Source organism: Chrysemys picta, chromosome 2 (genome assembly GCF_011386835.1).
Source record: "Chrysemys picta bellii isolate R12L10 chromosome 2, ASM1138683v2, whole genome shotgun sequence".
NCBI lineage: Eukaryota > Metazoa > Chordata > Testudines > Emydidae > Chrysemys > Chrysemys picta.
Window position 1 is genome coordinate 274,184,462 of NC_088792.1, and position 27,545 is coordinate 274,212,006.

Genomic DNA, 27,545 nt, shown 5'->3' on the forward strand with positions numbered 1-27,545 from the left:
TCCATCGACAGCTCCATTTCATTTTGTAGAACATAAACCTATACTGTGTTTCTGCAAGTGCCAAGGATAAATAAACTCCAGCTTTACAAAACAATAAGATTGAATTATCCTAGGGAAATTCATGGTGACATTTAAAGTAAATGTTGTTTTTCCATTCTACCACTGGCTATTGCTGGCTAGGGATAGTACTTGGTGCAGCTCTCATTGTATTTACTGTAGGGGATATTACAGAACATGCTTTGCATTACAGTACAGTTTGCCAAACAATTTCCATCACAACCTTCTGTTTTCCCACACTGAGAACTCTGTGACAAATTCGCCTTTGAGAACAATATTTATTTCCAGGCTGACACCCTAAGCAAGGGCAATACTTTTTTTCCAGTTTGAACAAAAATACCTTTGCCATTTTCCAGTAAAGGGGGACAGAGAAAAACACTTTCCCCATTGTGACGTGCTTTTTTGAAGACCGAGCTAAAGCAAAAATGGCTTTGGTGTGAGACTAGAAAGGATTGTGGGATCAGATTGTTAGTTAAACCAGGCTTAACCCAGAGTGGCGCTATCAATGCGTTAGCTACTCTACATTTACACAGCGATCAAAATCTGGCCCCTGGGCTTTACAGAGGACTAGTGCTTGATGGGAAATTGTTTTAAATAGAAACCATATAGAGGAGTGAAAAATCACTTCTGCACATCAGGGTAACATCTGCTCAGATTTTACCAGAGCTGAATGGAGCTCCCTCCCCTTACAAAGTCATTTCAGTGCCCCTTTTCTCCACAGTTGCCAACTTTCACATGGTAAATAAGCAGCCCGACTTTCACAATAAGCCAAAAGTCAAGCGAATCCCATTTCAAAACAAGGCCATAACAAGCCAATCCGTAAGAACCCCAACACTCTGTGTGACTGGATCCCCCAGCGTGCAGTCTGGGGCTGTGGTGAGCCCGCTGTGCACCCCTGACTCTCACACACACACCCCCCCCCTTGCCCCTGCTTGTCAGGAGCCAATCGAAAAAAAAAGCAACTAGCTACAACAAGCAACAAGCTACAAGCCAATTAAGCCAAAAACAAGCCCAATTTCTGCGTTTTTTTCACGGGTTTGGCATTTCTGCTTTTCTCTATGCTGATGGACAGGCCCGGAGGGTGTGGCTTATTTGTGTGTTTTGTAAAATTGTTCCATGGTTGCTAATACTGGAGTAGCTCCAATATTATCAGTGCTAGGAGTCCTGGTTCACCCTGGGCTCATCAGCACTTTTAACGTCTTGCTGATCAGACCGCCTCTCAGCTGGTGTATTCTATTTCTGGTGGAAGCAAAAGCTGCCTGTTGGTTGTTTGGCATGAGATGGGGCTGTGGCTTGGGTGGTGGAAGGGAATTGTTTGTGGTTAAGCAAAGGGGATGATGAGCAGAGGGTAGCTAGGAGGCTGAATGACTTAATTCCTTATTTCCTTGCTGGGTCCAGTTTGTGTGGGGAACTGTGCAGCACTCCCGTAAAGTGAAATAAAACTCCTCATGAGCGAGTGGAGCTGACACCAAGGATCGCACGCAATGCCCTGTCCCTTCTGACCCGTCAGTGTCTTTGTCTAAATAACCACTTTAAAGTGACCTCCAAGGCTTCCCGTTCAGTCCTGCCTGATCTTTAGCTGGAAACCAGCTCTAGAAGGTGCCTGACTTTTGCTACTGCTTTGGATAATAATTTAATATGGCTTTCACAATGGCTATCTTCCACTTGATGCTATTGGCCAGACTACCAAGTATTTTTCAAACACGTATGAAGACAACCAATGCAATACACTGGCACTGTTATGAAATGCTAATATTTATCGCCGTGCCTTATCATGGACGTGATAAGCTCCTCATCACGCCAAGTGACGCTTCAGCTCAACCACAAGTTATTGGTCTCGATGCAGGAGTCATTGGGAGGACTTTTATGGCCTGTGCTAGGCAGAAGGTTGGGCTAGATGATCACAATGGTCCCTTCTGGCCATAAAATAAATTTGCTCTCTTAGGTACTTGGCAGGACCCCCATAGTACCTATGTTGCCATAGTAACTGAGCGCCTCACAGTCTTAGCTGAGGGAAAGACAAACAGGGCTTTAAAAACATGTCATTCCACATTCTTGGGCAGTCAGCTACATGTGTGAGCCGCACAGATGCACCAAACGATGCTAAATGGCCTCCAAAGAGAGCGATCCTGCCGTCGGGGATGCCCAGCACCGGGTTTCCTGTAGCAGTTCCTGGATTTTTGTTTTTACATCCAATTGAATATTGATACCTCTGACTACCATCAGTACGTGACGAGAACAGCCATTCTCTCAGGAATCCAGAGAGCCGTAACACAGGGCTTGAAGGGACCTTGAGAAGCCATCTAGGCCATACCTCCACATTGAAGCAGGATTAAATATACCTAGACCTACAAGACAATCATGGGTGATTTCTGCTTGTTCTATACATGGCTCTCAGTAAATTAATGGGAATTATTATTATTTATTATTTATATCATTGCAGCCCCGTCATGGCCCAGGACCCCATTGTGCTAGGCGCTGTACAAATGCAAAAGCAACTCCCCTTTTCCCCGATCAGTACAAAGCCCTGGTAACAGGCAGCAGTCCCCTTTGAACCTTACCACAGGTAATGTTTTTCGTAAGACAGCTGATGTCCATAGATATCTTGGCAGGGTCCCATGAGCACTCCAGCTCCACGGCTTCTTCATAGCATTTGCGGTGCTGGAAACAGCAGCTTAGAAACGAAACAAAGAAACAAAAAAGACAACGAGAAGAATGCCGGGGACGCACACCTTCATTTTCACTTCACTGCCTGCCTCCCCTTTGGGGTGGTGACGCACTGGGCAGCAGGCGAGTGTACAGGATGCTGTGGGAGAAAAGGGGGTGTCCCTTTTTTCTGACTAGTTTGTCAGTAAGGAGCATTCATTCCTCTGACCCCTAGAGGACGGGCGTGTGGTCCTTTTTCCCCTCATGGCTGACTAGGCCTAATAGACTGAGCACAGCGAGAATCTGTCTGCTTCTCCCCACTTTGTTGCAGCCCCCCTTGCACTGTGTCGGTGCAAAGGAGCCCTAAGGCACAGAGAGTCTCCCTGCCAAGCACAGAGCTGCCTCTGCTAGTTCCCCTTTCCAGAGTCCCTGGCCCAGAGGGGCCAACAGGAGACATTTCTATGCTCCAGCTATTTCTTGCCTGCGGCAAAAGCCATGGCAGACAGAGTTCAAGTTAGGACAGCCCAGTGCTGGGGGCAGCCCCAGCCCCTGGCAGCCCCCCAGATCACTCAGGAAGGTGCAAGCTTCTTTCCCACTGTCCTGGGGCAAGACACCGGACTTGGAGTTGCTGTGTTTGAACACAGCACTTCATGGGACTAGGGAATTCATTTAACCTCTCTGCATGTTGGGTCCTTTGCCTCCTCATAACAGATAATCAGACATATCTTTCTGCCACAGGTATTCGGAGGGATTATTAAGGCTGTGACATGAGCACCATATCTTCCTCCACGTGTATAGAATAGGCTGGTGTTTGTCTTCGGCCACGGATGGTTGTATCCTGTGAGCAGTTTGTTTCATTCTACCACACTCCAAGTGTGTTCCGTTGCCCCTGTGCTGCCTGGGAAGGCAAAGACAATCTCCATCTTTTGACGTTGTCATGGCTCTCACCAGCGAGGCAAGCAGGAGGGCTCCTAATATGGGCTGTGCCTAGGATGTTGTTGTCTTGGTATAAAAGATTTGTCTGATAAATTCATGGATTTTAAGTCCATTAATGGCTATTAGCCAGGATGGGTAAGGAATGGTGTCCCTGCCCTCTGTTTGTCAGAGGGTGGAGATGGATGGCAGGAGAGAGATCACTTGATCATTACCTGTTAGGTTCATTCCCTCTGGGGCACCTGGCACTGGCCACTGTCAGTAGACAGGGTACTGGGCTGGATGAACCTTTGGTCTGACCCAGTATGGCCATTCTTATGTTCTTATGTCTGAGGCTATGAGAATCCCAGGGGTTGCTTCTGAACAGGGATCCCCTAGGAGGCCTTGGATTGTGTCCACACTGGGTGGACTCAAACTGTTTGATCCCATGTACGTTCTCTACAGAACAGGAGCAAGTGACAGCCACCCTTTGTATTAGAGTGTAACTGTCTTTAAAATACGAGCAAGCACTAAAAAGGGGCAGAGGACAAAAGGAAGCATCTGTTCTAACAAATGGTAAGTGTTTGACCTGTCTATTGTTTCCACTCACTGGTATCCATCTGCTATCTCTGCTGGAACCTTTCCATGGTGTGACTGTACTTGAGCATCACAGTTGTGCCGGGGGGATATTAAACGAAGATGGGAATGACAACATTCCATAGAAAAGCCTTGACATAGTCGTCCGCTTGACAATCAAAATTATATCCAGTTTCCAAGATCCGGCTACAGCCTGTGATCGCCAAGATGAACTGCCGGTTACAGTAACAGGTCGAGGAAATCCTCCCCGGAGCTTCTTGGCAATGTTTGGGACGCATACAGACAATGCTGAGTGCTGTAAATTCAAACCATGTACAAAACCTAGAGCCCCGCCCTGCAGACCAACAGCATCAAAGGCGCAGGTTGCAGAATGAAAGAGCAATGGGGTAAAAGTAGAGTGCAGTGTGATCTTTATAGGTGGAATCCTTCATGGGATATAAGGAAACATCCTATATATTTGGTCCTTTATTTCACTCTCGCTGGTGGGATTATTTGAACATGCAACAGTTAAGGGGTTTGCCGCTTAGCATCAGAGAAGGGAAAGCTAGTGGAGGGTGATTTGGTTTTGTGGTTAAGACATAGGACTAAGATCTTGATCCAGCAAAGCACTTAATTTAATATTAAGTGTTGTGCTGGACTGAGACCACTGAGAAATGGTTCCTATTCCTTGCTTTGCCACAGGTGACCTGCAGGACCTTTGGCATGTCACAGGCCTAGATTCACAAAGGTACTTAAGTGCTGTGACGCTCAGCATCACATGGCACCTAGGCTTCCTGTACCATGAATGGAGATGGATAGGCACCTTAGACTGTGATTCATAAAAGCCAGTAGAGGCGGGGAGCTGGCCAATGAGTGAAGGTGTGATAAGCCCCACCCCTGTTAGAGATCCCAGGCCACTTAGGCACCTAAATCTGGGATTTAGGCACTTAAGTACCTTAGAGACTGAGGCCTAGATTCATCGAGACTGAATTGGCTCAATCAGACTGTGGAGATGATGCTACTTCCCTCCCTCACAGGGGTGCTGAAAAGCTAAATTCATGAATATTTGCAAAGTGCTTTGGGATCCTTTGGTGGAAGCTGTCCGTGAGCAGCAAAGTATTATTTAACTACTTCACTTTAATGACCCCAGCTTGAATCTCAGGATCCTCGGTCACACCAGTTGAATACCAGTGTAACTCTATTAAGTTCAATGCAATCGAACTAATATAGAATTGGAGTAATAGCGTGGAGATCAGTCCCATTAACTCTAAAGCCAGCTTTGCCACTGATTGACTCTTTGACCTTGGGCAAGTTTCTTGAGCTCTCTGCTTCACCTTTCCAGTCTCGGACTAGACGATCAGGAGTTAAGGAATTTAGATGGAGAATGGACTTCAGCAACTCACCAACTTCTACATAACACAGATCTTGGCACTGGCAGAACTGTTTTTTTTAGCAGGATGTTTTCAGCGTCAGTGTCTCTTTAAAGAGGTTCTCTAAATCTGAACAGTATCTTGTATATGTATATGGAAAAGCAAACATCTGTATCTCCTATATCGGATAGTGGGTTTTGTACTGATGGGAGAGATGCTGCTAACCCATTTCAAATCCATCTGCTTGAAAAGGCCATGTCTGTGAATCTTTCTCGGGCTAAAGACTGATAGATTGTCCCGCGGCTTCTCAGGCTTCTGTATTTACGCAGCTTTTCATTAAAATGATAAGTGAGGGGCTGTTTAAGCTGTAGAGCTGTTTCAGCTCTCAGTTCATTGAACTGGATCGAGCTCTGATTTCAGTGTGTCAGCACCTTTATTCAGAGAGCAATTCGCCAAGGACTTTGTGTGGCTTTTCGCAGCTGGGAAGATAAAAATTCAATTTTCCTCCCCTTCAGATGATATGGGATTGCAGTGGATTCATCTCCAGGCAAAAATCTACATTAACCCTCTTTAAGCCATGACAACATTGCTCACTTCGCAAATGAAATCCCTTCTTTCCCACCTGCGCCTGGGCAGGACTTGGCCTTTGTTGCATTTCTTTCCCAGTGTTCCCCACTCAAGTGACCATGAGGGAACAGGACTCTCAGCACTGACGCCTCCTGTCCTATATTTTACCTTACTGGCCTAGTAAGGAAGAGCACGGACTGAATTACCCTCAAGGATCCATCCACCAGGGGCAGAGGCTAAAGCCCAGGGCTAGGAGTCAGGAGTTTATGGTTCTGTTCCCAACACTGCCAAAAATGTCCTGTGTGATCTGAGGTAAGTCACTTAATCACACCGTGCCTCAGTTTACCCAGGTGTAAAATGAAGCGAATAGCTTTGTGCTACCATGGTCTGTAACCTATGAATGTCTTTAGATGGTCAGGTACTATGACAATGAGCATGTACATAGAGAGAATCCGCTGCCTCTCAGGAGTGGTTTCCTTTTGCAACCAGTTTAGCCCAGCTTCACAGCCAGGGTTACAGTGAAATATGGGTGCATAGGTATGGACTACACCTGCTTTTAATTTCAGGGGCAGAGGGGTCCACATTTTGCCAGCTGAGAGTATTCAGGGAAATAAAGGCTTGGATGATAAATCCCAATATCTGTGGACAGCAAGGGAGAAGCACAACACGTGGGGTTACTATCCAGGTCAGAGCCAGGGGATGGGGTTATCCAGTTCTAAAATTATCCCTAGACTACTGAAAACAGCCTTTCGGGAAGCTACTGCTCTGTGTGGTTCCAGGGCTGTGCTGCCAAGTAGCTGTTGTTATTGCTGGTGACTGGGAAATGGATGGCACCAACAAAGGAAAATGATCATTTAGGCGGCCAGGATAACCGATGTTATATCCTATGTTTCGTTGGTCATAGGAGACACTGTTGGTTGAGGATGGGCGGTTACAGGTAAGCACAGATTGGATACTTGGCTATTAGCGTGTGAGCCAATCATCCATTTGTAAAGCTAAGGGTTCCCTGGTTATGACCATAAGCAGTTTAGCCAAGTGTTAACTTTCAGTCTGTTGCTGCAAGATTTCAACATTGCGCCTCCCACCACGCTTTGTTCTTCCCCACTTGTACCCATCCACCCCAGGAGAACTATCTCCCAGGAACAAAACACACCTGTCCACTTCATCCACAGGGAGCCCTTCCATCTCGAACCGGCAAGAGCAGCCGTAGTCTTCGAAATCCCTGGGGCAAAGTCCTGTTACACACCTCATTTTGTTCACGAAATGGAGCAGTGCAGGGAAGTTAGTGAATATGGACTGTAGCCAAGTGAAGTGAGAACCCAGGCAGTCTAAGAGAGAATAGACATAGGAGGATGATATTCAGAGCTGGGAAAGACCTAGATGATACTGTAGCTGCTGGGGTCCTCCTCCGTGGATTCAAATGCAGGATCAGGGTCTAAGGCAGAGGTCCCCATACTTTTCAGGGTCACACCCCCACTTACCCAATCTGTGTCCCCCTCCCCGGGGCTGTGGCTCCCCAGTGTGGCTCCCCAGTGTGGGGTAAGGGGGCCAAGGCTAGGGCTGTAGCTGGGAGCAGGACTGGAAATGGAGCTGCAGCCAGGGGCCGAGGCTGGAGGCGGGGCTGGGGACAGGTGCGGAGCCGCGGCTGGGGGCAGGGCCAAAGCAGAACTGGGAGCGGAGCAGGGCTGGGTGGCACTCCCTCCCCACCATCCGTGGGGGCTGGCCTGGGCCCTGTCACATGCCCCTGAACATTCCTCTGTCTCCCCTCCCCGAACGTTCCTCCACACGCCCCAGAGGGTGGGGACCTCTGGTCTAAGGACTGACATAGTGCAGCAGCCATTCTGGGGGCCTTAGGAACTGCCGCCAATTTAATCCTTAGATATTAGCTTTAAAGGAAATCTGTAATTTCAGGAGTTTTTTCTGCTCTTTTTTTTTATAACAAATTCCATGCTATTTTTACTGCCAAAAATACCAAACCATGAGTCTGCACTTACCAAAAAACAATGCAACGCTGTCCACGTTTTGAAAGACCCCATTGAAGAACGTGATATTGTCTAAACCAAAAGCATAATAAAAATGGTGAAAAATGTTTGCCTTTGTATAAACATATGTCGCTCCCATTGATTTCAGTATGTTGATTTCAATGGGAGGCATAATGCAGCTGAAGGCATGATATAACTCTTGCAGTATAGCCAACCCTGAGCGTTCAAAAATTATGAGACAAGCCCCCTCAAATCATGAGATTTTAATAAATAATACCTCTGGGAATCTATTTTTTTGCCTCCTGGTTTTTGAGCTTTTCAAGGTCTTATTGTCACAGTTTTCTCTGCAGCTGTGAGGGCTAGAAACATAATTTTTAACAGACAAATTGAAAGATGAGATGCTTATAGAATCCCCTGACTCCAGGAGCTGGGTTTTTAAGAAAATTCCACAAGGTATATGACAAAATGGTCAGTGATGGCATCGCCAGGTTTGGAGGTATGCAGGCATTCTTTTGTAAAGATATCTGAAGACCTGTTTTTCAGGCCTTTTAACTCGTTTTGGTACAGCCGTTTGAAAATTATGTTGATGGCCCTGGATACTGAAGTCTATGCATCCTTTGAAGAAGTATAGCATATGCAACAGCGGTGCAAGCTTCCCTCCCAGCTCTCTCTCATTCTCACCCCCAAAGAACTTACCTTGGTTCCTGGGGCTCTGTGTTCTTGTAACTCAGGGAGAGGGCATGTCTGTCCCTGGGAGGAAGGGGGCCCAAGGGGTCAACGTCTGCTAGGCAACCAAGAGGGAGGGAGGAGAGACACTGTTTTGAGGCACAGGGGCCCTGTCAGCTCCGGGGAGGATAGCAGGTGTACCTGGATGGCCAGGGCCGGCTCCAGGGTTTTGGCCACCCAAGCAGCCAAAAAAAAAAAAAAGCCATGATCGCGATCTGAGGCGGCAATTCGGCGGAAGGTCCTTTGCTCCCAGCGGGAGTGAGGGACCGTCCGCCGAATTGCCGCCGAATAGCTGGACCTGCTGCCCCTCTCCGGAGTGGCCGCCCCAAGCACCTGCTTGCCAAGCTGGTGCCTGGAGCTGGCCCTGTGGATGGCCACCAGCCCACCTGCTCAGAGCAGGGGCAGTGTCTGGGGGAAAGGAGCGGGGCAGAGTCAAATGGTTGACAAGTCAAAGCCCGGGAAGAAGAACTAGCCTGACCAATAGGAAGTGAGATGCCTGTTCCTGGGAGCCCTGTGAGAAGGGAAAAGCCATTTTGGAGGAGTCTGGAGCCAGCCACAGAAAGGAAAGGACTTGGTGTGTGATGTGTTTGTGAGTCCCAAGCTTGCAACGCAGGGTCCCGCTGAGAACTGGCATCCGGGTGCCTGGAGGCAATATCCCTAAGCCTGGTCCTTTCCCTGCTCAAGGTGACTTGAGAAAACTCCCTACCCAGCCAGCTGAGTTAGCCCTCCAACTCCCTAGATAAATCAGTTACCATGTGGCAAGTACTGGGCTGCTAGCCCAGGCCTGCCGGCCTGCTGTGACTGTATCCGAGCGCTAGGGCAGGAGATCAGAGTTAGGATTTTAGTAGGGTTGTTATAATTTGCACCCTCCTGCCCCCCGGGGAACAGAATCAGCCCGATTCCTGCATGAAGAGGACGCCTGCCAACTGTGATTGTCAGCCCCTCTGCAGTGCAGTGACCGAGGAGTTCAGGTCCAGCTCAGAACCTGAGGATCATCCATGGAGTTGTGAGTGCGCCATCCTTTAGGTAGGGAAATTGTTTGGAAGACTCCCCTATTCTCTGAACTGTGTCCTCATGCTCAGGGGGGGGTTTGGGGATTTTATTACCTGCTGCCTGTTGAACCTGTGGAGGGACTCATGTGTGAGTTGTTTGGGCTGAGCCAAGTCTGCCAAGTTACTAATTGCTCCACAGAAGCTATTGCTGTCACAGGTCATGAAGGCCTCCTACAAAGTACATGTAACAACGGGACAGTACATTTTACTCTTGCTCTGTCAGGTCATGTGACTGGGGAAATTCATGGGTATTATCAGCATGGGCACCTGAAAGCAGTGGTTTACCCCTATTATGTTATATTTACTTCCTGTTTAATATAGTTACTCTCCTGAATATACTGTGCGCTTGTGTTATTTTGTGGGAGCCTCCAACTATCTGGCAAGTAAGTGGGCGTTGTCCTGTGCTTAGAAAATTTTCCTTCAAAGCTGCCCTGCTGACCCTGCCAGGAGGAGCGAAGGGGGGCGGGAGGCACCGCTAAATACATTCCTTTGGAAGAAAATAAGGATGTTACACCCTGCTGAGCTGGAGGCAGGATCCAGATGAACCCAGGCCTGTCCATCAAAACCCGTAAGGAGTTTAATGTTAAAGGAGGTAACCAGGTGGATGGGGCACTACACCATCGTTACCCAGCTCTGAAGGAACACCCTTTAGTAGAACTGATATGTTTCATTCTCTGTACTCATCCGATCCTTTCTTCTGAGACTGCCAAAAATGTCAGCTATGGTTGTGATTTTTTTTATGTGAATATGTGTGTGCTGGGGACTGGAGTGAGATTGTCTTTCAACTACACAGACCCCAAACAGCCATCAGAAATTCCCCATTTTATAATCTCTGGGGTTTAAGAATAAGAATAAACCCCGGAGAATAAGACTAAACCCCATCTTACTTAAGATGTAAAAAGAAGTTTGTTTGGCTCAGTGGTTAAGATATGGTTAAGACCATGAAACTTGGAGGTTCACTTACCCTCCGTTTTCAGACTCACTTTTCTTTTGAGAAACAGGTAAGATTTTATAGTTTCAAATGTAAATTCCTAGCTAGTTCATTAGCTATAAACCTGTTGCAACAATAAACTCGGGATCAGTGGTACAAATTATTCTCTAGTCAACTTGAGGGACCTCACCTAGGTTATAGGAGAGATGGTTTTGGCTCTGTAGCTTTTGATTTGTGCTCCAATAACACCAATGATGCAGTATCTGACAGAGGAACCTGATCCTCCTCTTAACACTGATGTTAAGCAGGAGGAACTCCACCAAGGTCAATGGACTTACATCAAGGTAAGATAAGTGCAAGCAAGAGGTGACTCAGGGCTCTGAGATTATTTAACCTCTGCTAAAGGTCCAGTATAATGAGGGACAGATCTGTGAACACGACTGGAAAATTCTTTCTGGATCCCTTGCCCAAAGAGATTGCACCCTGGTTCCTCTTAATGCATGAAAATATTGTAACAAGGAAAGCTTAAAAATCCTTACTCAGATTTCTTTCGGGTGAAAGTGGAAGCTCTGGTGGAAGGGCTGGGGGCTCCGATTCTTGGCCGCCTGTCTCACCAAATATTCAAGAAGAAAGAATTTTAAAATGGAAAAGAAAAAGAAAATATATATACACTTCATAAGGACAGAGAGTGCGTATTTTATTGAATAGCAGATACCAGAGTGCCCTGGTAGCACCATTAATGCACTGATTCAACAAAGCATATGCTTAAGTCACGTTGACTTCGATTTTAAAGTAGTTATGCACATGCTTAAGTGCTTTGCTGAATAGGGGTGGACTTACACGCATGCTAAGTGCTTTGCTGAACCTTACCCTTACTGGGGGTACTCACATGAGCTATGACAAGCTGGCCTCTTCCATTGTGCCATTTAGTCCGGAAATCCCTGTGACCTTAATTTGTTTGATTTGCAGTTAGGGAGAATCTGCACTGAAGCTCCATTGCTAATTCAACCCCCCTATTTTCCTGTGTCTTCTGTGCTTGGATGTCCCTTTCAAATACAGAATTCTTTTCCTAATGCTCCCTCAGATTCAGTCCCAACTTTCATTCTCATTGGAACTACCTCAGTGCTTGAGGGCTTCAACTCAAACCGTATCATGCTCAAGGGAAGCAGCACCATTAGACAGTTATCAGTTTAGCAATGTATCTTATCAGAACAGGTCACCTAATCTGTTAATATATTAATAGTGCGTTGCAAGAGATATCTGAGAGATTTCTTGTTTGCTATATTTCTGATTGCTTCACTGGGGAGCCTAGGCACTGGTTATTGGCATGTATTTGTTTAGTTTTTTGAAGTCCATATTATTATTATTCACCATTTATAATGCTATTGTGCCTAGACTCCAACCAGGTCAGGGCCCCATTGTGGTAGGCCACTACCCCAAAGATTGGCTTATATTGTCTACCCCCATCGGCTATTTCTGCTTCTTCATTTGGATTACTGCTGCCTCCCTTTGAAGCTGCCAAGGTAGAATTTCCCCACGTTTACTTTTCTGTTCACAAAATTCTGCATTGAGATAAAAGGTGGTGATTTGTTCTGCTCCTTCTTGCATTTCTCCACCTGGTGGTGAGTCATTGGCAGAGTTTGTGTTTTTGTTTTGGGTTTCTTTTGCTTCCTTAAGGATGGGTAAAAATTTCAGATGTGCTTGGGGAGGAGCTAGCATCGGAGAATCTTGGAGCCACTTATTTTTATTTCTGCACTAATCTCCAGGAGCTCCATGAATTCCTCTGAGCCCCAGTGAAAGGCTTTTGGGTAAACAGTGACCCAGCAAGATTGTCATTCTGCTTGTAGCCTCTGCTTTTCTCCAAACAGAAAAGTCCGTCTTATAAAATGTGACCTTTGCAGGAAAAGAGAAGCAGCACCTTGATAGCTACAAGGAATTCAGATCACTGACTAAAATGATCGAAACCCATTAGCAGGAGTGTCATTTAATACTGCACATGCATAAACAGATTTGGCCTGGACTTGCAGTTAAGCAAAGCTATCACTGCTCCCTGTGCTCCCTTTACAACGATAAAAATCCTTTGGCCATGTCATGTTGTTACTGTTAATTACATGTTGGGCCACATTCTCAGATGGTGCAAATCAGCATCGCTCAGGTGTAGTCTTTGCTGATTTGCACCAGCTGAGGACCAGTGGGTAAAATTTTCAAAAGCACCTTATCCCATTGACTTTCAATGGGATTTGTGCTCCTAAGTCACTTAAGCCCTGTTGAAAATCACACTCAAATACTTTAAGGCCATCATTTTCCAAAGAGTCTAAGAGAGTGAGTCTGATTCCCAACTTCCATTGACTGTCAATGGATTATGGGTACCCAACTGCTGTATCGTCCTTTGTACATCCCAGACCAAATCCATAATTCTGAATCTGAAAACAAAGAATTTATGCAGAGCAAGAACAATAGCCCTAAACTCATGGAGAGCAGAGGCAATTGCTCAAGCATGTTTCATAGCTGACTTAATTCTTTTGAACAAGTTTAATTGGCATAAAATTACTAGCGCAAGAATATCTGCAGCCTGCTGGAGATGTTATATAATAATCTCAGCCCCCCGGTAATTATTTGACTCCTTTTCTTTGTATGACCGATAATGACATTTCCAATTTCCAGTTAGTATCAATAGGCCAATGTTTGTTAACAAAAAGAGAGAACCTGGTTTACAGTCAAAATATAAGGAAAGGAGCTCCCCACACATTCTCCTTAGTACATACAAGAGAGCACAGCATTCGCAGTCAACAATTTAGTTGACAAAAGTTAACCCTTTCCCCAAGCAGACTGTGATTTTTTTACTACTTTGTTATTTAATATGTCTATTCCAGAAGCACCTAGAAGCACACTGAGTTGGGGCCCCATTATGCTGTGTGCTAAACAAACATGTAGTAGAGGACAATCCTGCCCCAAAAAGCTTACAGTGTCACAGAATTTAGTAATTCTGAATTGTTCAGTGAATAGTTGAAGGGTCTGACTGATCCTATAATGAGCTCCACGCAGGTGCCCATATGGAATCCCATTAACTTCATTCATTGCAACATCTGGGCCAATGCAAAGATAGTTTATCCTGTCAGTTACTCAGGAACTACCTGTTGCAAGCATTGCTTTACTCTTTGTTCCCTGACATTTGTGCTGTGAGATTGTTCACAAGTTAAACAGTGGTGTTTCTGCACCCTGAGCAGATGAATTCCAAATACACAAACTGCTTTCAGTAGGACCACAAACACTTCCTACATGCATGCTTGTTCTAATATATAGTCACATGAATATAAAGTGATTGCCATCTGTAGAGGGATTCCTGGTTTTGGAAGTATTCCCCTTCTTAAGTCTGGGGAATGACTCTGAAGTGTCTAGTATTTTCTGAACCAGCGTGTCCACTGGCATTTGCACAAGGTTTTTGTATAATTTCCAATTTCCTAAACATGTTCTTCTGAACAAAATGTAAGTACAGACATTTGCAAAAGTAAATAAAAGGGCTCAAAAATACTCTCAAAGCAAATGGATGCTTTTTATTTGCAAAAGTAACTCTCACAATCTCTTACAGACTTTACATGTGATTCATGTAAAGAAAGAAAATGTTTGTTTATTAGGAAAACAAAAGATGAGAGAAGACTCTGGATAAATCCTTGACTTAAATGGCTGACATGTCTTTGAGTGTTCATACTAATACTTCACATGTATATGGCACCTTCCCTTCCAGCCAAGGAATGTTCACTTTACAAATATTAATTAATTAAACCTGAAAACACTCCCATGAAGCAGGTATTAACAGTCCTATTTTATAGATGGTACAGAAAGCTTCAGAGACTTGCCCTTTGTCACACAGGAAGTTCTGTGATAAAGCCAGGCCTCCTTCCCCCCCTTACAGCTGTTATTGCAAGACAGAGGTGGTATTCAGATCATATAATTGATGCTGCTCTTTTGATCGTGCTTTCAAGAAGTGTAATCTTAACAAAGTCCAGCAATGAGAGAGCGTGTGCCCTCAGCTTGTGTGTTTATAATCACAGCTATTTCAAATTGCATAATGTGGCACAAGGAATGTAGCACAATTATGTCAAAATTACCCTAAACTTTTTGGAGCAGACAGCTCAGTTGGGCTTATATACTCAGTAGTTTAACAAGCCAGGTCCATCAAGCAAACTTACAGCAACTTCTCCGAAAGCCACCTAGCTCCCACTCAGAAAATGGAGATCAACAAATAAGGGAAAAATCAAAGCTGATCATCTTTTCCAAAACGAGAAAAGCTGTAGGCCAAAATGGACGTGGATTTTTCAGAAAGCCTTGACAAGGTCCCACCCCAAAGATTCTTAAGGAAAGTAGCGATGGGATAAGAGGAAAGTTCCTCTCATGGATCAGTAGCTGGTTGAAAGATAGAAAAAATGGGTAGGAATAAATGGTCAGTTTTCACAGTGGAGGTGGGTCCTCCAAGGATCTATACTAGGACTTGTGCTCTTCAACATATTCTTTAATGATCTGGAAAAGGGGGTAAACAGTGACGTGGCAAAGTTTGCAGATGATACAAAATTATTCAAGATAGTTATGTCTAAAGCAGACTGCAAGGAATTACAGAGGGATCTCACAAAAGTGGGTGACTGGGCAAAAAAAATGGTTGATGAAAATGAACATTGATAAATGCAAAGTACTGTACATTGGAAAAAATAATCCCACCCCACTCCCACGCCCAGATGCACAGAAAGATGGGATCTAAATTAGCTGTTACCACCCAAGAAAGAGATCTTGGAGTCACCCTGAATAGTGCTCTGAAAACTTCTTCTCAATTCGCAGCAGCTGTCAAAAAGGCTAATGGAATGTTAGGAACTATTAGGAAAGGGCTAGAAAATAAGACAGAAAATATCATATTGCCACTATGGTGCACCCACACTATGTTCTGGTTGCCCCATCTCAAAAAGGATATAGTGGAACAGAAAAAGGTTCAGAGAAGGGCAACAAAGATGATCGAGGGGGGTGGAATGATTCCATACAAGGAGAAACTAAAAAGATCAGGACTGTTCAGCTCAAAAAAGAGACGACTAAGGGAGGATATGACAGAGGTCTATAAAATCATGAATGGTGTGGAAAAAGTGAATAACAAAGTGTTATTTACTCTTTCCAACAATACAATAACATGGGGTTAGTCAATGAAATGAATAGGCAGCAGGTTTAATACAAGCAAGAGGAAGTACTTTTTCACACAGTACACAGCTAACCATGGAACTCCTTGTCCTGGAATGTTCTGACTGCCAAAAGTATAACTGGGTTCAGAAAACAACCCGTAATGTTCATGGAGGATAGGTCCAGCAATGGCTATTAACCAAGATGGTCAGTAGGGTTGCCAACTCTGACTGAAGCTATTCTGGGAAATTATTTTTCCCAACATGATGTAATGTTATTTTCTTAAAATATCCTATTAAAATCTTCCAGATTGCTGTCAATAGTCACCGGGAGATCGATGCCGATTCTGGGAGACTCCAGGTCAGTCCTGGAGAGATGGCAACCCTAATGGTCAGGGATGCAACCACAGGCTTGGGGAGATCCCAAACCTCTGACTATTAGGAGCTGGGAGTGGATCACTCCAAAATTGCCCTGTTCTGTAGACTTCACCTGAAGATTTGGTATGGCCACTGTCAGAGACAGGACACTGGCCATACAGTATGCAGCTCTTGTGTTCTTATTTAATTAAAACTTTCAAATCTGGGTGTTTAGGCTGGGATTGCAAAGGCGCTCAAGAAGAAGTTAGGTGCTCAACAACCCTTGAATTTCATATTGAATTGAGGCTCCTGTGGAAATCCCAGTCCTAAACATTCCAATTTATTTTTAAGCAACTAAATGGAAGTTTTTATCTGACCTTAGGCGCTCAGGTTTGAGCTTTTAATGGCTGGTGCAGTTTAAAGATTTTAGCAGTATATTTGTTTGATCAATACGCAAGGTTGTTTTTACCCTTTTTTTTGGATATACACACTGATTTTCTAAAACCAACATTGTAGCAAATATTTCTGTACTAGTAGCTGAAAGCCCCTTGCTGTCAAATGGGGATAACTTATAAAGTCAAAATGGCTGAGAACTTCAAAATGGGATGGTAACAGACGGCGAATCTAGTGATGCTTGAATCTGGTGATAGTCTAAACAAGAAGTTCTCTGCACCACGCTTGTAGCTGTTTCCATCACTTCAGTCATTCTAGGACCAGCTTCAGAGTCTCTCTCACACACACACACACACACTCACTCACACTCTCTCTCTCTCTGTCTCCTGGAATCTTATTATATAGATTCTCTGACATTAGAAAAAAGAACACAATGGTGTTCTTGATGACTGGTATTGTTATATTATGCTCTTAACGCTAAGCTTGATTAATATAGTTCTCTTCTGTGATTTGTGTTGGTTCAATTCTCCACTGACATTCACACCATAACAACCCCTTTGAAATTCGAGAGATGAGGTGGGTGTAGTAAGTCAATGCAGAATTTGACTTCATGTGAGCTCTATTACTGTACTTCTTTCTAACTTCAGAGCAACTCCTTCCACACATTGTGACAAGAACAAAACAATCGTATGAAAAGGAAGAGAATCACATCCATGATAAAAGCTCAGGAAGATGGTTTAGCTGAACCTCATTGTATTTGTGTATATCTGAATGGTCCCGAGTATTTGGATAATATGGATTTATCCAAAGACTAAAAACCATTTATAGATATTTTGGAACCCTTTTATGTAACTGGTTTGTAGGATTTTTCTAATGAGCAAAACACTGGCGTTGTGTTTACATTATAAACCCATTTAAAAGTTTTCTTGCATTGCTATAATGTCTTTGACATCCTGCAAAAACACATTTTATCACTAATCTGATGACTGTGCCTTTTTCAGTATGTTCTAGGGATGAGACCGGGTGGCAATCCAAATACTTTTTTCAAAAACTAGTCCACTTGAAATGGTCAGTATTAGGCGTAAATGTTAAATAGACATAGAAATATGCAGTCACTTACCACTGTATAATACCATCAACATATTCATCAGCAGAATTACAATCATTGTTTTAATCCAAAGAATGGAAAGAGTCACACAGCAGAAACATTTGCCTGGTGAATTAAGTAAAATGTTATGTAGGATGTTTACGTCTTAAATGTAAGAGTAAAAAGACATTTGTTATAGGGGGTCATTTGCTGTGACTGAATTACTTGTGTAGCCTGGTCATATTTCATTCTGATGTGACATGCAGCTACCCACTAACACTTGTGAAATGCACATATTATAGCAAAGCTGAGTCTCACGTGGTATCCCAACATTTTAATTGATACAATGACTATTTAAACTTGATTAACAATATTTGCTACAGGACCATTTGAGGTGAGTAAATGGACTATTCCAAAATACTGTTAGTGGGAAGCCATAACTGGCAACAAAATGGTGAACTTGAAGTTTGTTTTGTTTTGATTCTGCAATAAATGTTAATGTCTTTAAGGAATATTTAATCAAAACACTTCTTTTAAATATGGCACATGTATAATGAAACATTGTACAGTAGTCCAGATCTTCAGCAGATGTAAACCAGCATAACTCCATCGACTTCATTTAAACCACCAGAGGAACTGCCCCCGTGATAGTCAAACGTTAATTGTAGCTTTTACAGATATACTGATGTAGCATGTAAAATATTTTCATATTGATGTAAATTATACAGCATGTAGGTCTAGGGCTGAGTCTGCTCTGACTGACAGCAATATCAAAGACAAGTAACTCCACTGAAGTCAATGGAGTTTTGCTGATGTGAAAGGGACCAAAAATCAATCTCTCTGTTGCTGTCTCCAGCTGTGGTTTATCCTAGGTTTTAATTTTCTAAATCAGACATTACAAGATTTTCAGATAAGCAAATGAACATTTAATTACCAATGTGCAAACATGTATTTACGCCCCGCGGTCTTTTCCCCTAAATACTGCTTATAATGCTTAACACCAGCATAATGCTGACATTCACATTTACTAAATTCTCTTGTAATGCTTTACCAAGATGAATGGATATAAATATAATGGGGGGATATTTCTGGTTTAGTACAATATCCTAAATCATTTTGCCTGCGCTTTATTCTGCATCCTCACTGTCTTAAATAGTTTTATCTTAAATAGTTTTCTCTTTGGGTGCAATTCTTTAACAATAAAGAGCATATGAAAAAGAACTTACCTTGAGGAATATTATTCAAGGGTAGTAGGATGGAGGACAAATGGATTTCAACAGGGTCAGTAGTAAGTGATTTATACCCCCTTGGACGTGTACTTTACCCATGTGATCACTTCCTTTATCAACCCTACTTCAACATTTATTAATTAGTCCTTTCATGAGATTTCTGCAGGTCAGTATACCTACTGCATAGCTTAATAATATAGCACGGGACATGTAAAGGATCTATATTAAGAGGCCTTTCTACAGGTGCATCCACTGTGCTGCACGCTGACTTAATATGCTGCTGTAATTAAATAACAATTGTTTCACTGTATTCCCTCTTCTACCAAATCTCTGGGTCATGTGATTATGGCTTTTAATAACTTAATAAGAGGTAGAGGCCAGTGATGAAAGACTACTGAAAACTTATACAACATTACAAGCTTTGGCATCCCACCAGCGTTGAAAACCCTGCCTTTATCTGATCTCTGTGGGGCTGATCCAAAGCTTAAGGGCATCAATAGAAAGGTGTCCACTGATTGCAATGGGCTCTGGACCAGGTTTTCTCTTGGTTTAATATGTACTCCTTGTAGCAATACCAACTGCAGTTAGTCTTCAAAGTCACCATTGGCAAAGGACAATGGTTATTCATCTCAGACGCACAATTGTAGGGAAAGCTAGTTGCAAGTTTGGGATATTTTGCCATTTTGGACTTTAATAAGTCACTGTATCTGGGGTTGAGGCTGACAACACCAGGCGTTCCAGTTTGCCTACGTGGCAGAATTTGTCTCCTGAGGCAAGCCGTCAAGATCACATTACTCTTGTACTGCGCACCCTCAGTTCAGTCACAGTGCCATTTTAAGGCCTTGGTCTCAATGTACAAGGCCATAAAGGATCAGACCTAGCTAGACTAGAAGACTCCCTGTCTACCCATGACCCTCAGAGACAGCTGCACTCTTCTGGGACACTGTAGCAAAACAAAGTAGAGGCTGAGGCTCATGAGAACCAAAAGCAAAGCATCCTTGACTGCAACTTGTTCTACCATAATGACTGGACTGAAGCAACGGCTGACCCCTTTCAAGCAAGCCAAGCCACACCGTTCTGCCAGGCTGTATGTTACCGAGGCAGTTACGGCTAAGATTCATAACACCATTCTCTTGTCTTCACCTTAATTGGTCAGTTCACATTAACTGCTTAAGGACCGCTATGGTGATTCCTCTTTTGTCATTAGGCTCTGGGCTATGTGCAAAATAGGAGTCAGAGAAACCTTCTGTGGGTGGTCTGAATGAGCTAAGAGTAAAGTAATTGTTTCCTCAGGGAGGCAGATGGCGCCACAGTTTGAAATCAGCAGCCCAGAGAGGTGTCTTTGATTTACAATGGGCCACCTTGCCAAGTGGTGTGAATTAGCATAGTTCTGTTGACATCAATGGACTTATACCATCTGATGATCTGGTCCAACATATTAATGTGAGGAGGCTGGAATGGCCCAAAAGGTACGTAAAAAGGGCTGTGGAGCTGGTCCACATCAGTAATAATTAGGCAATGGAGAGAAAGCAAGAGAGTAAAGACTACAGCGGGTTAAAAAATTTCTATTTCAACATTTCTTGACCAAAAAAACCCCCAGTGTTTTCAAAAAACGTGCCCATTGTGCTATCGAGGAGCTTCCAGCAGCAGAGTAAAGCCCCCTAAAGTGATATCATGATAATAAGAATCTCTCATTTCCACAGCTGTACGAATGCTGGCACTTCCTGCTCGGGTTTCCATCCAGCGCAGCAGCATGGTTACTGGTGGTGGCTTGTTTTGGGAGCCTACTGGAAATATTGAGCTTTGTAATGCAACTCGAGCGAGGCTGGTGACTGATAATTAAGGCTGCAGGTTTCTCAAGAAACAGAAAATAGATCACAGCGACCTTGACTTTCCCTTTTGTCCATGACTCATTCCACAGCGGTGGCTCCTGCCCCACGAGGCTGGGCTCAGTTTCCCTCTCCTAGTGCATCGCCACTCAGGTTTGGCCTGGTTGTGCCTTTGTCCTGATGCAGGGGGAAGGACAGGCAAACCCTGAATGGCACTGAGACCTGATGTTCCAGGTCCCAAGGCCCAGAGTGGGGAGGTAGGCCCAGTCCTGTGGGTCGCAGGAGCTACTGCTGCCCAGTCCCAAGGTGAATCTGTGGTGGGCTCACTCTCCAGCCCCGCCCCCCCCCCACTCCCCTCCTCATTTGGGCCAGGATTGGGGTTGTGGTGCAGGGTGTGTGTGTGTGTGGGGGGGGTGCTGCCACAGGTGGCCAGCACCCTCTTATTTGTCAGCGCATTATTTAATCAGACATCATGGAAAAATTCTGTCCAGCATTTTTGCACAGAAAATGGCTTGTTTACCAAAACGAAAATGTTTGTTTCTTTAAAAATATTTTTTTTTCAGTGAAAACTGGGGAAACACCCAAAACTGAAAAATTGCTTTCCAGTTTTCTATGTTTCTGCTCTCTCTCTCTCTCTCTCTCAATCTTTCTCCATATACTTCCCCCCTTTTTTCCTCTTCTTTTTCCATGTTGCCACTCAGTAAGAGAAAGGGGGGGGAGGGGGAAGGATAGGAAAACTAAAAATGTCTTTGTTTTCCAAAAATCCCAAAATGTTCAGTTTCAGTTTCTAAACTTTTTTTGTGGGATGTTTTTTTAAATGTTGGGTGGTGGTGGTTTCTGTTTTTTAATTCTGCAAAAACCACTGGCCAGCTGTATCACAAAGGATACTCCTGGTATTCCTAGTCTGATTTACAAACTGTTCATACCAGGCATTGTTCTTTCTAAATGGCCTGACTTTTACTAAGTGGTGTGGTTATAATTTACGTTCTAAATTCCTTTGCCCTTTGCTATGACTGATAGCTTAGCACTTGCACCCTGCCACCAGGTACTAGGGTGAACATACGCTTTGAAAGAGGAGAACCAGAAACCCTTGTTATGCCTATAGACCAGAGGTTCTCAAACTGTGGTCCGCGGACCACCAGTGGTCCGTGAGCTCCATTCAGGTGGTCCACGGATACTTCCCTCTAACGTGCGCGCCTGGACAGCCACACACTAGAGAATGAAGGGCGACCCACCTAATTAGGTGCCTGGACCCTGGAGAAGACACACATGTGAGGTGTTGGCTTTGGAGAGAATAGGGAAAGATCATTAAGTGGTCTCAGCAATTTTCAAGTGGTCCGCGAAAAAAAAGTTTGAGAACCACTGCTCTAGACTACTCTGTGATTCTCAGTTGTGAAGTTCTTCTTCTTTGGTATTGTATTAGTTAGTATATTCTTCTCTTTATTAAAATATCTGGGTTAAATTTGTATTCAGTAACAGGGAAAATATTTTTGCCTTGTTTGAAATGTGAATAGTTGGATGACATACTTTTGATTCACGGCAGCATTAGGTGTTACATCGGAACACAAGTGTTATGTGATTTTTGTTTTGCTGTTTTTGCTTTTATTAGCGAGAGCTGTTAGTTCACTGAAGATAGACAAAGGGGATGAAGGGAGCAGGCTAAGGACAGGAGTTTTTAGTACTTGCTATGAATCGGCATAAGCTAATATAGATTCAGCATAGCAGTGAAAGCACTGTAGGTACAAACATTTCTTATAGAAGAAGATGCAGTGGTTGTGTTCTCCTACTCACATGGCTCATCAGTTTAAAGCACGGAATAAGGGCGATCTCTGGATTTGGAACACTGAACGATCTGAAAATGTTTAAGTTCATGAAATAGTAAACAAGTGTCACCTCTTGGGCGTCTTTTAGGTCTGATTTAAAATTATTTCATATTTATTATGATCTCTTTAATGTAATTTTGGACAAACTAACAATCTGCGTACATTAACAGACTTTATTGATATCTTTTATAAAGCACAGGTTAAAAATCTTTTAAAAATATTTCATTACAGTTAAATTTATTGTTTGAAGTTCACCTGGTTTTATACATCATTTATACAATCCTTTGGAGGAAAAACAATCTCTAGAAAATAGCTGGTTGATACAAATATTTGTAACTAACATAGATAGCCATCAATTCTTGTTACATGGAAAAAGACTACTAAAGACTGCCAGAACTCTTCTCATTTGCAGTAAATTCCCTCAGTGCTTTAGACAGATTTACAGATGTTTGTAAGGCATTTTTGTTTTAATGCTGGAAGAACAAAAGAAAATCACACTCAGAACATATTTCACAAGGAGAATTTCTAAAACATATTGTAAGCTTCATTATACCTTTTTATTTCATAAATAAAAGATAATAAAATAGCTATTGGGGAAAGACTCTTAATCACTCTGTGGAGATTTAAAGCGTCTCGTTAATGCTCTTTAGATCACGAGCGGCTCCATAACCTTTTGCAACTTTACTGAGCCAGATTTTCAGCGGCTATAAATTGATATACCTCCACTTTGACACATTTAATAGACTATGGAAGAGTATAGCCAGAAAGTTTACTTACTTTGTGAGTAAGCCATTCTTTTGACCCTTTCACAGACGTAAGTTGCATTTTTCAAGAACCAGGAATAGTATTCAATACAGTACCTAAAGATTTAGTCAAAGTTAGGGGAGTAATATTGGTTCATCTATTGTGATTTTATACGTACATTTTTTCAAGTAAGTGTTCTAGTTTAAAAAATGTATGTTGCATATAAAAGCCTGGATTCTGATTTTGTTCATGTCGCTATAAATCTGGAATAATTCCACTGAAGTTAATGGAGTTACCCATGATCCAACCCCTGTGGCTGTCAGATCAGATACCGTCCCAGAATATTTATCCATTGACAGCCCAATTCCCAGTCTTCACTCAAGTAAAACGGCCATTAACTACAATGGGAATTTTGCCTGTGGGAGGACTGCCTGACATTTTATTTGGAGATCAGGTAATTCTTACAAGACTTGTGCTTTCAAAGATAAACACAGTTAGCCCAACCTTGCTGTCACCCTAATAATGCAATATAATGGGCTGACTCCATATATTCTTTTTTGCAAGGGACTATAAAGCCTACACTGTACACATTAAATCCCACTGAGTCAATGGGGCAATGCTGATTCACACCAACTGAAGATCAGACCACTATCAGCCATATTACAAGTGCAATGTCATCAGGGATAATTACCCAATGACACCTACTAGGGATTTGCTTCAGACAGATTTGAATATAGGGACTAATCTAAAGACCATTGAAAGACTCCTATTGATTTCAATGGGCTTTAGATCAGGCCCATAATGGAATATGACACATTTTCTAAATACAGATCAAAGGTGGGTGAGGTCATATCTTTTACTGGACCAAGTTTTCTCTTGTATCTTTCACCAACAGAAGTTGGTCCCATAAAAGATATGACCTCACCCACCTTTTCTCTCTAATATCCTGTCACTGACATGGGTACAATAATGGAAGATATTTTCTAAATGTCTTTTCTTCCATTCTATATTTCCATCTCTCATTCCCACATGCGGAAGTGCTTGATTTAATTGGCTCCATATAGTTTTTCCTCTCAAAATTCTTAAGCTTTCAAGGCCACCAATCAAGTATACAGATTCTCATCTAAAGAGATCCACATTCCTCTCTCTTTCAGGAATAGGGATTAATGGGAATAGCCCAATGCAAGGATATCCTACTCATCCAGAAGTATTATCAAAATACTGAGAGGTCTATATTTGTAACATTTATCAGTAGCTCTAACCGTATTTAAACATTTGGCGATTTAGAGTAGGATTTTTTAAAGCACTTAACATTGCCCTAAGTCTGCTTCCAGTGAAGTCAATGGCAGTTTTTTTTATTACACACTGTCAGGACAATGCTGAACACTTTTGAAAATCTGTCCCATAAAGCACACTTAAAAGAGCCATTTTAACAGAAGAGTTTAACAGAGGAACAACTTGAAGGCAGCACGCAAAGGGTGCTGAGATGGGCATGCCATACATAGAAGCCTTGAGGACTATATGGAAGCAGGAAACCACACAAAAACTCCTTCCAGCACAGAACATATTGTTCTCTCTCAATTGTTCTTTCAGCTCCGTTAATTTGACTCTGCATTTTGTTGGTGTAAGTTCTGGGAACAAGTGGCTCTGCTCTGGGTGTGAGATAGCTCCTCCCCCAGCTCCCAGGTACCTGATTTTCCACAAGCTCATCACTAACAATATTTAAAAGTTAGGAAAAAATTATGTTGCCCCCCACCCCGCCCAACCTACGGCCAACTAGAAGGAGTCTAAAATGATTGTCCTGGGTTCTCCAGCTACATGCAGAATTCAAAGCCCTCTTGGAATAGAGGAAGACAATCTAGTGCAGAAAATGGGAAGGATCAAAGGCTATCCTGAGCCTAGGGAGGGAGCATGGAAAGAGGCACCGTGTATAAAAAAAAAAAGAGGGGAAGAGGCATGGTTAGTTGAAGCCTCAGAAAGTATATCACTTATCTAGGCAATGAACCTTGCGGAATCAACCTAAGCAGCACTTTTCCTTTACCGACAGGATTTTCTATTGCAAACACACCCGCTGCTATTTCTGTTCCTTTTACATCACAATGTTTTTGATATTACTGGGGGAAGAACCCTGCTGGTGAGGAGCCTATTAAAATATGTACTTCAGTGCTGGTTCAACATCAGGTCTGCAACTGGGATTTCAGAGGGACTTTCATTTTACAGTGACAGCTTCAGCTAAGCGAATGCCTCCAGTTTATACCCATCTCATCAGGAACATGATGCTCATTAATTTTTGCTGTATGGTCGGCGTTAACATCAGCCCAAGAACACAGTGAACTCAGAAGATCTGCTACCACCAGTGAGCTGGATCAGACCAGGCTCCACTTGCATTGCTGGTTAACGACACAGGGCTGGAAAATTTCCAGTGAACCATTTTTTGTAAAGGAAAATGGCTTTTTTTGACAAAATGGCCTTTTCTTCAAAAAGTGTCCAATTTTCTCCATTTTTTGGGCAAAATAGTGAAATTAAAATTTTTAGTTTGTTTATGAAAAACCTCAAAAAATCAAAGAAAATTTTTGACAAAAATGAAAACTCATAAATTTTCATCAAATAATTGAATGAAAAAAAAATCTCCACCAGCTCTCCTGTTTACGTTCAATGCTGGTATAATTCCATTGACTTCAGTACGATTTTGCTCTCCAACAGCAGGGCTAAAATTTGGCTTTTTATCTTGGAAGTATGCACGCTCTCCTCCTCCTTTTCCTGTAGCTATAGCCAAGCTACCAAGTTATGTAGGAAATAATCTCCTAAACCAGTCAAATCAAGAGGGCTTGAGCTGAGCCAGATGGTTTCTTCAGCGCCATTTTCAACTGAATTTATGAGCAGGTGTTACTGAGTTTTCTGAGAATTAGAGAACTACAAAACACTCCTCTGCTCCAATTTACAACCGAGAAAGAGAATCCTCTATTGTAATACACCTCAGTGTAAGTAGCAGACTGAGGCCTATCTCAGGGGAAGCTGGAGAGCAATGGGAGAGGCACATTTTTCCGGTTCATACAATGACTTTCATCTTGTGTTGGACACATGCAGTGGCATCCAGCCATGGGATTTTTCACAATGAGGCAGGTAAGTGTTAACATCCCCATTTTACTGATGGGGAAACTGAGACACATCATTTAGGTTATCCACTCCTGGGCTTTATTCCCAGCTCTACTTCCAACTTGCCCAAGGTCACGCAGCAGCAGAACAGAGCCCAGGAGTCCTGCCTTTCCCGGTTTCCTATTCTAGGCCTGAGGGAAGATCCTGGTCCCTCAGCTCCATCACTGTTGTGCCCTCTCCTCTCATTGGGTGTAGGCACTACAGCAGAGCTAGGAAGCGGGGAAGGAAACTATCCACTCCCCTGATCCTAGAGCTAGTTCCACCAACAGTTGCCTTTGCCGCCTTCCTAGAACCCTGTGCCTAGCTGGGAATCTGACCTCTGATGATGAACAAAACCAACCTGCTAGAAGAATGTGGCCCCAGTGTACTAAACAGTCCTTCCAGGCAATGAGTGGCCTGTGTGAACACAACATTCAGGTTACCTTTATCCAAAATGAATCACTGACTGAAGCTGAGGGACATGCCCTCTTCTCAGACTCCATTTTGCCCGCCTGCCCCCACATAAATCCCAATCCCAAGTGGTTGGGGCTGATGTTTCCCTGAAATGCGTCCTCCCTGCATGCTTGATTGTAGGGTCCCATAGGGCCAGACTTGCAGACTTTTAAAACTAACTGTTGGTGATTGGAAACTGTCCTTTGAGAGATTAACGCAGAACATCTCAAGAAGGTAAAGGATGGCAAAAGGAGGGCTAGATTTACCTCATGGCTTCTTTTCTTGAATTTCTTCTTTGATTGACACAAAGGCACTGCTGGAAAAATTTACACAGCTCCATCACGCAAGGATTGATCTTTTGAGCCATAAAGGTAACAGGAGGGGAGTTCATGGATGGCTCTTTAAGAGTTGCCTGTGGACATCCTAGAAGAAATATAACTCTGAACTAGTGTGAATACTTGGGAAAGATGCTGATTGACAAGTTAATTGCACTAAATGTCATAAAAACCAAACCTGTGTG

The 27,545-nt window shown here is 43.3% G+C and overlaps 2 protein-coding genes across 4 annotated transcripts in view; both read right to left on the minus strand.

Moving 5' to 3' along the window:
* OC90 (otoconin 90) overlaps nt 1–19,286 on the minus strand; it is a 38,219-nt gene extending 18,933 nt beyond the window's left edge. For both annotated transcript variants that reach the window (XM_042860991.2, XM_042860990.2), the window contains exons 1-6: nt 19,039–19,286; nt 17,846–17,938; nt 11,359–11,424; nt 8,123–8,182; nt 7,282–7,456; nt 2,619–2,731 (exon numbers count right to left, since the gene is read on the minus strand). In XM_042860991.2, coding sequence (XP_042716925.2) covers nt 2,619–2,731; nt 7,282–7,456; nt 8,123–8,182; nt 11,359–11,424; nt 17,846–17,891 — 460 coding nt within the window. In that variant the 5' untranslated portion in view covers nt 17,892–17,938; nt 19,039–19,286. The remainder of the gene's footprint in view (nt 1–2,618; nt 2,732–7,281; nt 7,457–8,122; nt 8,183–11,358; nt 11,425–17,845; nt 17,939–19,038) is intronic.
* Nucleotides 19,287–22,848: 3,562 nt separating this feature from the next.
* The window catches only part of HHLA1 (HHLA1 neighbor of OC90), a 46,302-nt gene continuing 41,605 nt past the window's right edge, over nt 22,849–27,545 (minus strand). Inside the window, exons 14-16 of one of the 2 annotated variants that reach the window (XM_005288822.3) lie at nt 27,292–27,448; nt 23,471–23,553; nt 22,849–23,166 (exon numbers count right to left, since the gene is read on the minus strand). In XM_005288822.3, coding sequence (XP_005288879.2) covers nt 23,123–23,166; nt 23,471–23,553; nt 27,292–27,448 — 284 coding nt within the window. In that variant the 3' untranslated portion in view covers nt 22,849–23,122. The remainder of the gene's footprint in view (nt 23,167–23,470; nt 23,554–27,291; nt 27,449–27,545) is intronic. The other variant, XM_042860989.2, reaches the window with a different exon arrangement.